We start from the raw sequence: 15,022 nt of genomic DNA, 5'->3' as shown, positions 1-15,022 counted from the left end.
TCAGCTCTGCCGGCATGGTGCTATGTAAAAGGGAGCGCGCACTGGGATTTATGGCATTTAGAAGGCACCTTTAATACTTAACATCTCAGCGATTGTTGGGGCACTTTGGAGGCTCTTGTGGCTGCAAAACACTCAGCGGGTGGCTGCATTTGAGAAATGCTGTTCTGGAGTCTAAACGAACAAGGCCTTCCCTTCTCTCATTTCCCCAGCGTGTGGCTGAGACTCCTTCTCAGGAGACCACTCCCTCTCAGCTGCAGAGAAAAGCTTGGCAAGGTGACCCTGAGTTTAAAGGTTCAAAAGCAGAAGGCAGGTAGGAAGAATCCACAGTTTAAACGAGACACACTTATTGCTTGAGGGCCCCGCTGCCTGATTTTGAGATCCTGGCCAGGCTGACGAATGGGCACTTGGCTCGTTCAAGTAGGTGTGAGTTGGATCAGTGTCATTTCTAGGAGTCTCATTTCGAGCCCCCTTCCAGTGCAGTCTCTTTTCCCATCACATACACCTCAGGTTTGCTACAGATCCACCGTCTTCCCATGTAGCACCGTGAGCTGCTGACCCCTTTCTCGTCCTTCAGATACGCGCAGTCACCTCCTCCTCTTATCTGAAACCTGCAACACAGAAGCCAGGGAGCTGCAGTCAGGCAGAGGCCGGGCATTTCATACCAGTCCTAGCCAGGGGAGCCCTTCTCCACAGTGCAGGCCTGAGTGCGGAGCAGCTACTCTCCCAGCCCCTCAGGAGCAGAGCTCAGGACAGCGGGGGCTTTGCAGAACCGCTGACTGTTCCTGACCCTCTATGCTGAGCAGCCCACAGGGGTGCTGGAGAATGGAAAGTCCCCAGCAGGACGGAGAGAATTTGTTAGACTGACTGTCAAAAGGGACCGGTCCTCTAACAAGAGGGGCAGACCATTACCAGAACCAGACGACCGAGCAGGAAAAGCCGGGGGCAGGAGGGATCTCGCCTCCTTGAAACACACGGAGCAGAACCAAGATGACACTGAAAGAGGAAATTGCATTCAGGGGTTTCCTTTTCCATTGATCTATAACTCTTGAGCTTTCCATTGGGGATGGGAGAAAAAAGAGAGTGTTGAAGAAGTTCCTTTGTGAAAGCATGTGTTCCTTGTTTGTAACCCTCACGTGACCCTCCCAGAGTTCATCTGGAGTGGAGGGTGGAGTTCTAGGGACAACATGCCTCTCGGGAGGTTTGGGAGGGTTCAGCCCTGGTTTTGGGTCCTACAGCAGCTGATCTGCACGGTCCCACATCCTAAGGAGCGTACCAGACAGGGAGTCTGTACCCCAGGAGAGTACCACAGAGGCCCAAACTCGGGACAGTGTCTGGTGGCTATTCAGACCCAGTGAGGCTGGAAGCAGGTGGGATCCAATACAGCAGAATGGGGACTGTCCATTGGGGAGCACTGACCCAGCGCCATAAGAGCCTGATTTTTCAAAGTACTGAAGTAACCCAGACCAGAGAAGTGGGGGGGTCTCCATCCCCCTCTAATGGCTGGCCTGCAAAAGAGCTTTATCAATCAGGTGGGGTTTTCAGTTAAGGAAGTGGATTCTTTCGCTCCTATGGCAGAGGCTCATGCTTCTAGTCCTGAAGTCCCAGGGTTCAAACCCTGCTCCGGGCTCAAGCAGCGCTGGTTTTGTGATCACACTTGGAGCCCACTGAAACCCATCGCGGGGTGTTGGCTGGGCAGCCATCACTACTGTACCCCGTTCCAGTGGGAGCCCCAGGCGTGCAGCACCTGTGAACCGCAGGCTCCTTTAACATCCGTGCCTTGCTGCGGATTCAGAGGCCTCACCAGCCAAGTCACTCAAACCTGCCGGCTGCAATCCCCAGCGGGACCTGCACCTGCCATGCAGTGCTCGGCATGCTGCCCTCTCCAGCAGCCACTGTTAACCTGAGCTCCCTGCTGCCTCCTTTCCCCCGGGGGGGGGGGGGGTCAGACACCCCATGGACCTTGCTGAAGAGGGCTGGGGGAGAACAGCGAGTGTCCCCGCTGAAATCCCAGCGGGCTGCGAGGGCACCTCTGGCTATGGCGGGCTCTGTCTCCGGCCCAGCACCGTGCTGCGGGGAGGAGCCGAGAGCTCAGGGACACGCCGGCTCCCGTCGCTCTCCGATACACGCAGGACGCGAACGGACCAGGGCCGGGTCTGGCTGTTTCACCAGCACTGAATGGTGGATCTCCCTGAACTCAAACAGCTCAGACACCAGCATCCCCAGGCCCAGGGCATTAGTCCAGAGGGTGAGAGAGACTCACAGGTGGCTGAATTCGGTGCCGTTGGCCCATTTCCAGGCCTGACCCTGCTCCCTCCGGAGGCCGATCCAGTGGTCCCGGACACCCTTATGGCGCAGCAGGAACGCCTCAAAGAAAGCCGAGGGACAGCAGGTATCAGCCCCAGCTCCGGTGCTTCCCCCACCCCTCCAGGGCTCTGTGCCGCAGAGAATCCCAGCCGCATATTCATAGAGTGTCAGGGTTGGAAGGGACCTCAGGAGATCTTCTAGTCCCACCCCCATCCCCAATTAAATCATCCAACAGATTTTTGCCCCATATCCCTAAATGGCCCCCTCAAGAATTGAACTCACAACCCTGGGTTTAGCAGGCCAATGCTCAAACCACTGAGCTACCCCTCCCCCCATATTGAAGAGTGCTCAGTTTATTTTTTTTGGGGGGGGGTGTTCCCCTGCCTTTTGCAAAGTACAAGATCACCCAGGCAGTATTAACCCTCCCCCTGCACAGAGCAGCCCCACCCCGGTGCTCCCAGTCACCCGCACCCCAAGTCCCCCTGGGCTGGGGGCAGCTGCTGGGTCTGAGCTCTCTGCAGAGACGTCTCTTCTCACAGATCAGCCCCCGCTCATCACAGCAAGGCAGGAGGAGGGAGCGAGTCAAGCTGAAGTGGGAGGGGTCAATGTGAGAGGATCCCCTCCTCCCCCGCCTCCTCAGCTGGCTGCTCCTTTCCCATCCCCACAACAGGAGCACTGGCTGGGTTCTCCCTCCCACTCCAGCAGCCAGCAGGCCAGGAGATGCCTGAGCCAGCCCTGCCCTAGACAGAAGCTGTCTCCCTATTTGGGGAGGGGGGCAGCGGAGAATGGGCAATCCCTGTGATCACACACAGACAGTAGGGCCCTGGGCCCAGCCAGGGCTGGCGTTCAGCCGCTGGAAGTTCATTCACTCTGGCCTCCCAGCACGGGAGGGGTCAGAGCTGCTCCTCACCCCACGGGGCAGAGCCCAGGTCCTACTGCAGCAGCCACCACTGTGCCAAGATCAGTGTATGGCAATTCGAGAGTCTCTCACCATTTCCTGCTCACTGTCGATCCCAGCCAGGGAGGCACCCGGTGCAGAGCAGCGGCTCCGGCTGTCGGTCCAGCTCCCTTTCGTCTCTGAGAAATAGTAGCATTTCCCTCGGTATCCCATCCAGCTGTCTGGGCACGAGGGGCACCGATCAGCTGATGAAAGCTTAGAGGTCAGCACTGAGAATGAGACAGTCACATGGAGGGTAAGAGTTGCATCTAGAATTGGGCATTTGACTGGTATAAAAATTGGTCAACTGACCAGTCAAATCTGTCAAAGAGTGGTCAGATATTTTAAAATACCAATTTATCAGAATTGGTTACCTCCCGCCAGGAACAAAAAAGAGCAAGACGTTACTGTCTCCAGTAGGTTTAGCTTTAGATAGATATGGATCTACCTAATTTTTTAAAAATGTATTTCACTGAGTTATTTTAACTCAGAAAAAAAAGGCAAAACAATGAAACCAAGTTCTGAAAAACACCAGCGAGGCTCCAAGACGCAATCCGAAAGGCAGGCTGCCTCCTACCCCCAGGGCTCTCGCTGGAGTATTTGACTGCGGCCAAACAGGCAGTCAATTGACCGGCTTGCCAAGCCTACTGGGACCCCCAGGTGGGGCTGGTCCACGGCAATCAGACGCAGGGGGACGGAGACGTTACTCACAGTAAACTTGCCTGGCAAGAAGGATTCCAGGGACACTCCCAGCCTGGGAGGGACTGACACAGCTCAGAGCATGTCACCCCAGGCACAAGATCAACAGCTGGACGTTCAACCTAGCAACAAACAGCCCGTGAACAACTGAGGAGAACGTGGGAACTTTCACGCAGGGACATGAAAGCCACAAGGGGGCGCCAGAAACCACAGCAACCGGAAGTGACCTGTTGCACTGTGGGCCAGGAATGATGGAACTTAATTCACCTCCTACCTGCAGACTTTTCTTTCCCCAAACACAGCAGCAAGAAAGGCACTTTCTGGAAGCCCTCACCGCAGTGTAACCCTTTCAGAGCCATGAAAGAGCAGCAGTGGGGTCACCCATAAGTGACCCCAAAGAGGATCTGAAAGGCCTGTCTAGTTGAGAGGAGTCGGACTCAAACCCCTTCAGATATTTTTGAGCACATCACTTTTTTTTGCACCACAGTAACTCAGTAGCTGGTTTTCAAGCCTTCCCATGTGGCTGGCGCTCAGCGAGGAACAGACACTCTAAGTCTGGAAGAGTTAGGAAACGTGGCAGCGGTGATCAGAAAACGAGCATGTGTTCACCTCACGCACAAGGCATGTCTGACCCTGTAGATTTAACTGTCCAGTGCACGGTAGCCCACACCCCTGCCCTACTGAACTGAGCAGAGAAGTCAGTGACTAACAGTTGGTGGCACAGGCTGTCTCCACCATCCATCTCCAGGTCAGATGCCACATGTTCTGCAGAGCTCCCTGCACCTGCAGGTGTGTAACCAACCCTAAGCTCACAGATTCCCACCTTACACAGTGAGAGCCAATGCTGCCCATTGCAACAGCCTGCCATTACAGCAGGGAGCTGGGATTCAGGGCCCATCTGTATCAGAGCAATCTGCACCAGTATAATCACAGTGACACAGTGACATCAGGGCAAACACCTCCTGGAGATGTGCTGGAGCAGTGTGGCTCGCTCTGGTAACTTCCTGCAGCGAACTGCACCAAGGCAAGCTCCTTTGTGCACCAGTGCAGTGCGTCTACTTTAGCGGTTTGCCCCAATTCAACTGCACGGACGTCATGACATTGGCACAGAGGATTCCTAATGCAGACAGACCTGGATTCAATCCCCTCAGCCAGCTGCTAAACCCTCCTGGGGCCCAGTGATCAGATCCCAGGGCAATAGAGAAATCCCACCCCTGACAGTCTCCAGCACCCCCTGCCCCAGACGACGGGGGGATACAGCAGGGTTCATGTTCACGGCAAACAGACGCCCTCTGCATGAGCACACGCTGTCTGTGCAGCCCGGGGGAGTGAATGGTGCTAAGGGACCCTTCATGGCCAAGCTCAGCGATTGGGGGGTTTCCACACTGCTTTGGTGGAGGGGTCTCGACTGAGTTCTACGGCTCATTTCAATAACACGGCAGCACCTGCCGCCCAGCCACAGGCGTGACCTGAAGATCCAGGAAGGCCAGGCTGGTAACCTCAGAGCAACACAGGGAAGGCAAAGGGCTCAGGGATGCTCTGCACCCTGTCCCACTGGACACCCTGGTCAGGGACTGCTTCATGGCGCATGGCAAAGGCGACTTGGGTCCAAAGTGCTCAGAGATGGGCTGGGGGGGCTAATGTCAGTCAGATCGTCCCGACACAGAGAGTGCCCAGGTGCAGGGGTCTGGGAGGGAGCAGGAGGAGGGTCGGGGAGGAACATCCCCCAGGAATCCTCTGTCCCAGGGGCAAAAGCCAGACAGGCCGGGAGGAGAGAGTGAGCGTGGTAGGTCACGGGGGAATGGGATGCACGGAGATCGTAGCTGGAGGGGAAGGGAGCAGGGCGGAAGCTGGGAACTCACCTGCCAGAGCAATGATGGCAGCGATCAAAGCAGACGATACAGCTATCAGTGCAACCACAACTCTACGGGTTGGACTTTTCTTGCAGTTACAAGGAGGGTCTGAAACAGAAAGACCCGTCAGGCAGGGCTGGGGGGACACGTCTCACTGACAGCACCAGGGCCGGAGCTGCCCTGGAACATGCACCGTTCTGTCGATTGCTCCTTCCCTCAGACGCTCTGGGAGAGGAGCCCGGAGGGTCAGGCAGAGCCCCCCACCACCAAGGGCAGATGGAGGGTCCATGGCTCCCTAGAGCTACCCTGGGGCTGTTACCAAGATCCGGCTCTAACTGGGTAGCAGGGCCTCAGAGCAGGAGCTGGGCCACCGCTGTGGGGAACTACAGACCCTCCCCCTGCTCTGGGCAGGGAGCCTGGGGGGAGGGATACGGACCAGGGGCTGCTCTCCGCCCCCCACCCCAGGCAACTGGAGGTTCATCCACGGCTCCCTGCAACTGCCTGGACTCCAGCTGCCACCCAGAGGTGGGGTGGGGTGACCTCAGGGGGAAGAGGAGGGGCGGGGCCAGTGACAAGAAGTGGGAGGGCCATGCCCCCTTCCAGCACCCCAGGCAGTCTCAGTGTCTATCTCCAGCCTGCCCCCAGGCAGAGATGCCCCATTACCTGGGTTCCCTCCAGTCTCCAGGTGTCCATTGCCATTAACACACAACTCCTGCAGCGGCTCTTCGCTCTCAGCAACCCAGCTGCTGGCCCCATTGTCTCTCTCAGCGACACTCAGGCCACACACACTGCTGCAGGTGCTGGGCTGGGGTCGGCTCCTCTCTGTCTGAGTGGGTCCGATTTGCCAGCAGCAAAGCCGAGGCAGAGGTCCTGGCCCTGGCTCCCCGTCCCTGCTCCAGAATCTCCAGCCGATCTGAAACTGAGACGGACCAAGCAGGACAGGTCAGGGGTGGGGGAGGCCATTTGTGGTTTCTTGTTCCCTGCCCAGCAGCCCAACCCCCTGCCAGAGGCGGTGCCATGATGATTAAATCCCCTTAACTCCCATCAGCCCCTCCGCCCCCCAGGGCCTCAGAGACCTGATCTGCTACAGGCCCCGCCCACCCGTGACAGGCACCGAGCTAGGGGGTGGGAGAGAAGACCCTCCTCACACACACAATCCTCCTAGAAGTAAGTGTGAGTCGGATATCAGAAGGGGAGGGGATGGGGCTCGAAACAGCCCTGTCCCTGTCCCAGCCCCCTCCTTGAAGGGCGGGACTTGAACCAGCGTCCAGCGCTCCTCTGCCCAGCCCCTTCTTTCCCTTCCGGGGGGGCTCTCCCAAACCCCCCCCCGCCCTTCGGCCCGGGCCCGGGCCCGGGCCCCGAATCACCCCCCTTTGGCCCAGAATCCCCGCCCTTCGGCCAAGGACCGGCCCCCGCTGCCGCGCTGCCCTCCCCATGCGGTCCCCAGCCCCCGCCCAAGCCCCGCCCCCCTTCGGAGCCCCGCCCCCATTTGGTCCCCGAGCCCCGCCCCCCCATTCGGAGCCCCGCCCCCCTTGCGGTCCCCAGCCCCAAGCCCGAGCCCCGCCACCCATTCGGGCTCCGGCCCCGGTCCCCGGCCCCTCCCGCTCCCCATTCGGTCCTCAGCCCCGAGCCGACCCCCTCCCCGGCCCCTCCCCATTTGGTCCCCGAGCCCGAGCCCCGCACCCCATTGGGGCCACGGCCCCTCCCCCTCCGGCCCCGGCTCCCCCCCTACAGTCCCCAGCCCCTCCCCATTCGGGCCCCCGCCCGACCCCATTCGGGCCCGCGGTCCCCCTCGCCCCAGCCCGGCCGTGGCTGGAACCGGCCCGCAAACCCCGCCGCGCAGCGAGCGAGCCACCGCCCAGCAGCCAGCAGCACCCGCCCACCCACGCCCCGGGCAGGGACCCCTGGGACCCGGCGCGTCTCACCCGCGGGAAGAGCGCCCGGCGCCGCAGCCGGGGCAGGAGCTGAGGGCCCAGCAGCCAGGCGGGTTCGCAGCGGGTCCCGCCGGGTGAGTTCGCAGCCGCAGAGCGACCGGCTTCCCTGTGACTCCCGCGCCCGCTTCGTTCCCACGTGGGTCTGAGCAGCGGAAACGTCCGTGCCCGGGTGTCACCGCAACAGCGGCCGATCCCCGCCCTCAGCCCCGTCTCCATGTAACCCCGCGACTCCCGGCCGCTCCGCTCCCCACAAACCTTCCCCCCTCTCCCGGGCTGGCCGGGTGCCCCAGCGGCGTCCCGCCCGGCCCCGGGCAAAGCTCCGATCGGGGCTCAGTCCTCGCCCTCCCTGGCCTGCCCGCCCTGCCCGGGCTCCTCCTGAAACCTTGTCCTCCCTCTGCCCTCCCCTGCTCCCCCCACCCCCGACCCCTCTGATCGCTGCTTCCCCCTCCTGCCAGCTCTCCGGGGCCCTTCCAAGGGCTCTGTCCTTGGTCCCCTGGGGCTGACCAAATAGTATATAAACACATGGGGCGGGGAGGGTCCTTACTGGTTTGTTGCGGTGTAACAGTGTGTTACAAGGAGGGGGGAGGTCTTGAGAAAAAAAAAAAACACCAGTAAATGTGACATGGTTTATGGCCAGCCTCCCTCTTCTGTTCTCTTCTCCCTCTGCCCCTCGTCTCTGGGTTGTCTCCTCTGTAAACACAAATTCAACTCCCCTCTCGATGCTGACAACTCACCCATTTGCCTCTCTGCACCAGCCCCATCTCCTGCTGGCCAAATGAACACCTCAGCCTGTCTCTGGGACATCTCCTTGTGCCTACCTAGCTGTCAGCTCAAGCCCAACATGGCTAAAGCAGAGCTCTCTATCTCTCCCCTCCTGTCCAAGCCCTCTCTGTTACCTCCTTTCTCCATCGCTGTGGACAACGCCAGCATCCTGCCTGTCACTCAGGCCCATAACCTGTCATCTTCCACTCACACCTCTCTCTAGGTCAGGGGTGGGCAAACTTTTTGGCCCAAGGGCCACATCGGGGTTGCAAAATGGCATGGAGGGCCGAGTAGGGAAGGCTGTGATTCCCCAAGTAGCCTGGCCCCCACCCCCTATCCACCCCCTCCCACTTCCTGCCCCCTGATTGACCCCCATCCCTAACCGCCCCCTCTGGGACCCCATCCCCTAACCAACCCCTGTCCCCTGAGTGCCCCGACCCCTGTCCACACCCCTGCTCCCTGACAGCTCCCCCCCGGGATTCCCACACCTATCCAACCCCCTCTGTTCCCCATCCCCTGACCGCCCCCCCCAGAACCTCCACCCCGTCCAACTGCCCCCTGTCCCCTGACTGCCCCTTATCCAACCTCCCCACCCGCTTACCACGCTGCTCAGAGCAGCAGGAGCTTGCAGCCATGCTGCCCGGTAGGAGCAGAAGGCCAGAGCGCCGACGGCGCAGTGAAGTGAGGCTGCAGGGGCGGGGGGACAGCGGGGAGGGACCTGGGGCTAGCCTCCCCTGCCGGGAGCTCAGGGGCCAGGCAGGACAGTCCCGCAGGCTGGATGTGGTCCGCGGGCTGTACTTTGCCCACCTCTGCTCTAGGTCCTCATGTCCAGGGCTGTGCTTAAGTCTTGTGGAGTTTTCCTGCATAACATCTCTAAGATACAGCCTTTCCTCTCCATCCACACAGCTAAAATTCCCATCGAGGCTCTGATCACATCACATCTCAGTTACCGCCATATGCTTCTCTTCTCCCTCTTCCCCAGCTCAGGTCCATTCAGAATATTGCTGCAAGCTGCAAAGATCATTCTCCTAGCCCGCTGCTTTCACCATGTCACCCCTCTTTGCATCCCTCCACTGGCTCATCCTTCTCTATTGCGTCAAACAGAAGCTGCTTGTCTTCGCTTTCAAGGCCCTTCACGTACTGTCCTCTCCCAACTGGACATCTCTCATTCACTGTACCAAGGTGTTGACTCCCACCTCCAATCGGGTCCATGCTGCCAGCAACACCCACTTGTTAAATTTTCAGACAACCACCTTCATGCTTTCTGCCACATGCCCTACATGCTCGGGAGGAGAGCCCCTTCAACATTTGCAAACCTACCTCATTATCCATCTCCAATTCCCAAATCAAAGCTCTTCTTTGCCCTGGTGTCTACCAAAAATTCAACAGCCTGTCTGCTGGGGTGCTGAGACCACTGCCTATCATACCGATCAATACAGTCTCATTATTTCCTTCCACTCCCCTGTCTGTCTGTCTCCATCTGTCTCTTGTCTTATACTTAGATTGTCAACTCTTTGGGGCAGGGACTGTCTTTTGTACTGTTTTGTACAGCACCTAGCACAATCGGGTCCTGATCCATGACTGGGGCTCCTATGTGCTACAGTAATACAAATAACACAGGCTAGAAAATGCCACTATTATGGCTTCAGTGCCCTCCCCCCCCACCACCACCAAAAAGCAGCAAAACAAAAACAAAAAAATCAACCTCCCAGCTCAAAAAGTATGTGTTTACACTCAGCTGGCTAACTCAATGTAAAGTACTAGTAGAGGTGAGGGAGAGGTGTCTTTTACCTTGATGTAGCTAGTCCAGGAATGCTATACGCTCAGCCTGGAATTTACCTGGACAAGTGACACTGAGGTGCCTTGTCTCCACTAGGATTTTACATCAAGTTAGCTATCTCCGTGTAAACACACTTTTGCAGTGAAGACCATGCTTGGGAGACTCCCACCTCAAGCCCCTAACTTCTGGTTGAGCTAGAGATTATTTGCAACATTTAAGAGCCCACTGATTGAAAGAGGTTAAACACACACAACGTTTCCCCATTTTATCCTTGTGCAACTGACAGCACTCTGTGTCGTCAGTTTCACTGCTTCCCCCAGAGAAGCATTCACCAAATCTTCGGAAGTTGTGCACTGCTTCAGGACAATACAATCAGTCATGTCTCTCTCCCCCCACAACGTCCACATGTGTATTCCTAAAGACCTAATCATCTTTATTTATACCTCTTCTGTACCCCTCTAACGAGTGCTTCATACACATGCCCAGGGGGAGGGCAAATGAGTGCACCCCACACTCAGAGAGACACTGACCTGGGAGCGATTTCTAGACACGGTTGAAAATCTTTTCCAAAGGAAAGATTGTCTGTAGAAAAGTGACTATTTTTGGAATGCAAGGGTTTTTCGTGAAAGATTGTCAAGACTATAGGAATTTCCTGGTTTCACAATATTGTTCTGACACTTTTAAAATCAATCTTTTGTTCACTATATACTCTCTTCCATGCCTCCACCCCCTTTAACCCAAAACCTGAGTTTGTTCTAAGTGAAAAAATGCAACTAAAAATGTTTGCAAAAACGTTGATATACATTTAAACATTTGATGAGTCCCACCCCAGAGATGGCTGCATTTCGGCACTGGACAAGCGATCGCTGCGCATTGTTACTATATGGCTGCCAACCAGCTGCTGCACCCAACCCCAGAGGCAGTTATATTTCAGTACTTGGCAAGCAATCCCTGGGCCACCTTGCTGCAAGGCTATTGCCAGCTGCCCCAACCCAGAGGTGGCTGCATTTCATGCACTGGGGCTGTGATATACCATAGGGATTAGGCAAGCTGAGGACTCAGAAGTAGACCTAAAAAACCTGTATCTATGGAAACTGAGGCAGTAACACACCTATCCTCCTTTCAGGTATTTTGTTCATCCCTTTCCTGGTGCCACATGTGAAACTGGATCATACCAGCTTCAGGGTAGAGACCGTGCAGTTCTAACTAAGTGTCTCTACAGCACCTAGCACAGCTCTTCAGGGCAGAGACAGTCTCTTACTACATACAGACACAGCACCGAGCACAATGGGATTCTGTTCTGCTGGGAACCATAAATCACTGAACAATAAATCCCACCAAATGAGGGTAAATCCATCCTCATCATTGTATCCACTCATTATACTCCACACCTGAACATAGCCATTATATGAACAACATGACCCCATATCTCAATGTCTGTACTTTGATCCGTTAAACTTTTACCCCCAATCGGGGAGATTGCAGATTATGTATTCCTTACGCCATCTGTTCCTAAACTGAATTTCACATCCCTTGATAATCTGTACCTTATTCCCTGATAACCAGAAACTTCTATGCTTAAATTCTGTACCGTTTTCTTTTTACTTCAACATCATCTTAATAAAATTATTAAATCTGCAAATAATAGTACATCATTCATGTGTCCTGGGAGGCCCTTTAGCCCACCTTTGGGGGCTGTAAAAACAACAATAGGGCTGCTGCCATATCAGGGTCTCCCAAATAACCTCTGATCTCCACCCAAGCCTGTGTCCCCCTTTGCAGAGCAGGGGGTTGGGAGTCAGTTTCACAAGCCACTGCTACGTAGGAAGATCACAGCTTCCCTCGTCCAGGGACTTCATGGCTGCAGCACTCCTTGCAGGTCAGGTCCCTGCTCCATCTCCCCCTCTCTGTGCATTAGCTGAGGAGGGGGAGCCCAAACTCCCCTCTTCACACACATCATGTCTTCCCCCATTGCTAGTGCAAGGAAAAACCCACGAAAAAAGCCCGCCGCAAGGGGACTGCAATACACACAGGGGCGGGGCCATATACTCTATTAGCATCCTGATCCGGGATTGGACAAGGCACCAAGAGCCTTAACTACATGCGCTGTTGAAATGAATGAAACTTTACCGGCGTGGCGGGACATTTGTCACGACACTGATCAGATTAGCACAAAGTGCGCCAAGGGGACAGAGCCCTTTGGTTCACCCCTCCTACGTGTGCAGCAGGGAACAGACAGCGTGGGCCATTGCAGTATCTAACAACCTGCCACGGCAGTAAAGGACCCAGGGGGTCAAGCCCGTGATTTAAAGCCATGATAGGAGCCTCGTGGCTCATGGCCACTTCTTGCTTGCTGGTTGCCAGGAGCCAAAGAGGACCAGAGCATGCAGATCATACGCAGCAGTCAGGCAATGACCAAAACCTGCTGGATTATGTAGGGCCCGTGGCTGGCTGGCTGCAGGGCTGGGACAAAGACCCAAGATGGGCTAACAGCCGCGTTGCAGCCACTTGACCTAGGGGGCAGTGTGCGGGGAACGGGGGAGCGAGAGAGGCTGCTGGGGTTTGCAGGCCCTGATTCCAGGCAGATGTGGGGAGCTGGTTTAGGTTACATGGTGCATGGAGGGGGGCCAGGCTGAAGGGTGCAATCTGACCCCCCAACCCCCCATCAGTGTTTCACCTCTCAGAGGTGCACATTGATTCCAGGGGCCGTGAATGCGGAGTTCATTCCCAGCTCTGGGGTTTTTTATCGCAGTCGCTGGGGGCTGCTCCCTATTTTCCCTCCCTGATTCTTTCGGGTTTTTCTTCTTCTCCCTCCTCTCCTCTCTCTTTCCTTCTCCAGTTCCTGCTTCTATCCCAATTCTTTCTCTCCCCCGTCCCCTTCCTGTATTTCTCCTGTTCCCCCTTTTCTCAGTCCTCCCTCCTTCCTTTCCTCACCTCAATTTCAATCTCTCTCCTCCCCCCCACCCCCGTGTTCTCCCCACCCCCTTTCCTGAGTCTGCTCTGCATGCAGCCCATTCTCTGGGTGTGGAGATAGGAGGCTTTCAAGAGGAACCCTGCTCTCTGTGATGAGCAAAGTGCTGTCCTTTGGTTTCCAGTGGACATTTTGTGCTATGGTTCTTACAGCCAGAAACCTTCCCTAATACTCTGTTTACATGGCTATCAACGCCACGCCACCCTTCCCTCCTCCTCCTCCTGTGCCCCCTGGCCCTGAGGTCAGAGGGACCCCAGATCCCACCCAGAAATGGCAGTTACAGGGTTTGAGTTTTCTCACGCTGTTTTCAAAGATCAGTCTGACTCCATTTCATGAATTGTCCATTTCCCTCCCCCCTCCCACAGGAGGAACTGAATTGAAACAAGAAACAAAAAAGATCAATCAGCTCCACATGCTGCCTACTCATTTGCAGAGGGGTTTGAAGGCAAGGGGACCTGCTCCCCAGCCTGGCATAAGGGGCCCCTGATCTCGAGCGGGGGATGGGACTGTCTCTCGCTGTGTCTCTGTGCAGCGCTCAGTACAATGCAGCCCTGACCTCAAGAGCTGAGCTCTAGGTGCCACCATAACACTCACAGTCATTTATAAGTGACCCAACTGCGTCTCCTTCAAGGCCCGGAAAGGGTTAAATTTCAGACACTGATTTTGAGTCTCTCTCTTGTTTAACCCATCTCCTCCCACGAGAAACAAGCCCCCCCTTTTAAATAAACGGTGAATCACTTTCTAGCAGTGTCTGGAGTTAGTGTCTAACAGCCTGGGGCATGCAGTTCTTGTGGCACAGCACCACATGCCCACTGCATGCCACTGAGTGAAAATCACAGCACTTTTCCAAGTCATTCACCTCCCTTTTAATACCCAGAGGTTCACTCTGAAAGTTTTTTTTTTTTAAATTTGTTTAATGTAGCCATCACAGTCTCTTTAGCACATTAATAAGCCTGATATTTCCCAGCTGCTTAGGGGAGAATCCGATCAGACTTTTCTGCCCCCTTGTCATAAATATAAAGGGAAGGGTAAACCCCTTTAAAATCCCTCCTGGCCAGAGGAAAAATCCTCTCACCTGTAAAGGGTTAAGAAGCTAAAGGTAACCTCGCTGGCACCTGACCAAAATGACCAATGAGGAGACAAGATACTTTCAAAAGCTGGGAGGAGGGAGAGAAACAAAGGGTCTGTGTCTGTCGGTATGCTGCTTTTGCCGGGGATAGACCAGGAATGGAGTCTTAGAACTTTTAGTAAGTAATCTAGCTAGGTATGTGTTAGATTATGATTTCTTTAAATGGCTGAGAAAAGAACTGTGCTGAATAGAATGACTGTTCCTGTCTGTGTGTCTTTTTTGTAACTTAAGGTTTTGCCTAGAGGGATTCTCTATGTTTTGAATCTAATTACCCTGTAAGGTATCTACCATCCTGATTTTACAGAGGTGATTCCTTTACTTCTATTTACTTGTATTTCTATTAAAAGTCTTCTTGTAAGAAAACTGAATGCTTTTTCATTGTTCTCAGATCCAAGGGTTTGGGTCTGTGGTCACCTATGCAAATTAGTGAGGATTTTTACCAAACCTTTCCTAGGAAGTGGGGTGCAAGGGTTGGGAGGATTTTGGGGGGAAAGACGTGTCCAAACTATGTTTCCCAGTAAACCCAGTTAGAGTTTGGTGGTGGCAGTGGATATTCCAAGGACAAAGGATAAAATTAATTTGTACCTTGGGGAAGTTTTAACCTAAGCTGGTAAAAGTAAGCTTAGGAGGTTTTCATGCAGGTCCCCACATCT

The 15,022-nt window shown here is 55.3% G+C and overlaps 1 protein-coding gene across 1 annotated transcript; it reads right to left on the bottom strand.

Moving 5' to 3' along the window:
- Positions 1-454: 454 nt before the first annotated feature.
- LOC141998826 (C-type lectin domain family 2 member D2-like) lies at positions 455-7,943 on the bottom strand. The gene is made up of 6 exons (XM_074971805.1): positions 7,719-7,943; positions 6,457-6,619; positions 5,803-5,901; positions 3,296-3,471; positions 2,261-2,364; positions 455-608 (listed from the first exon to the last, which is right to left on the bottom strand). Exons 1-6 carry the CDS (start codon positions 7,941-7,943, stop codon positions 455-457), a joined length of 921 nt encoding a protein of 306 aa, XP_074827906.1.
- Between the last annotated feature and the right edge of the window lie 7,079 nt (positions 7,944-15,022).

Source organism: Natator depressus, chromosome 14 (assembly GCF_965152275.1).
Source record: "Natator depressus isolate rNatDep1 chromosome 14, rNatDep2.hap1, whole genome shotgun sequence".
NCBI classification, from domain to species: Eukaryota; Metazoa; Chordata; order Testudines; family Cheloniidae; genus Natator; species Natator depressus.
Note: the sequence above shows the minus strand (reverse complement) of the source record. Positions and strands in the feature narration are given on the sequence as shown.

What these genes read in the sequence shown, in the direction of transcription:
- LOC141998826 (XM_074971805.1), bottom strand. Translation starts at nt 7,943, where the DNA reads ATGGAGACGGGGCTGAGGGCGGGGATCGGCCGCTGTTGCGGTGACACC. An exon ending in GCCGGGCGCTCTTCCCGCGG is followed by an intron (nt 6,620 to 7,718) that starts GTGAGACGCGCC and finishes GGACCCACTCAG; the next exon opens with ACAGAGAGGAGCCGACCCCA. An exon ending in GGCACCGAATTCAGCCACCT is followed by an intron (nt 609 to 2,260) that starts GTGAGTCTCTCT and finishes TCTGTGTTGCAG; the next exon opens with GTTTCAGATAAGAGGAGGAG.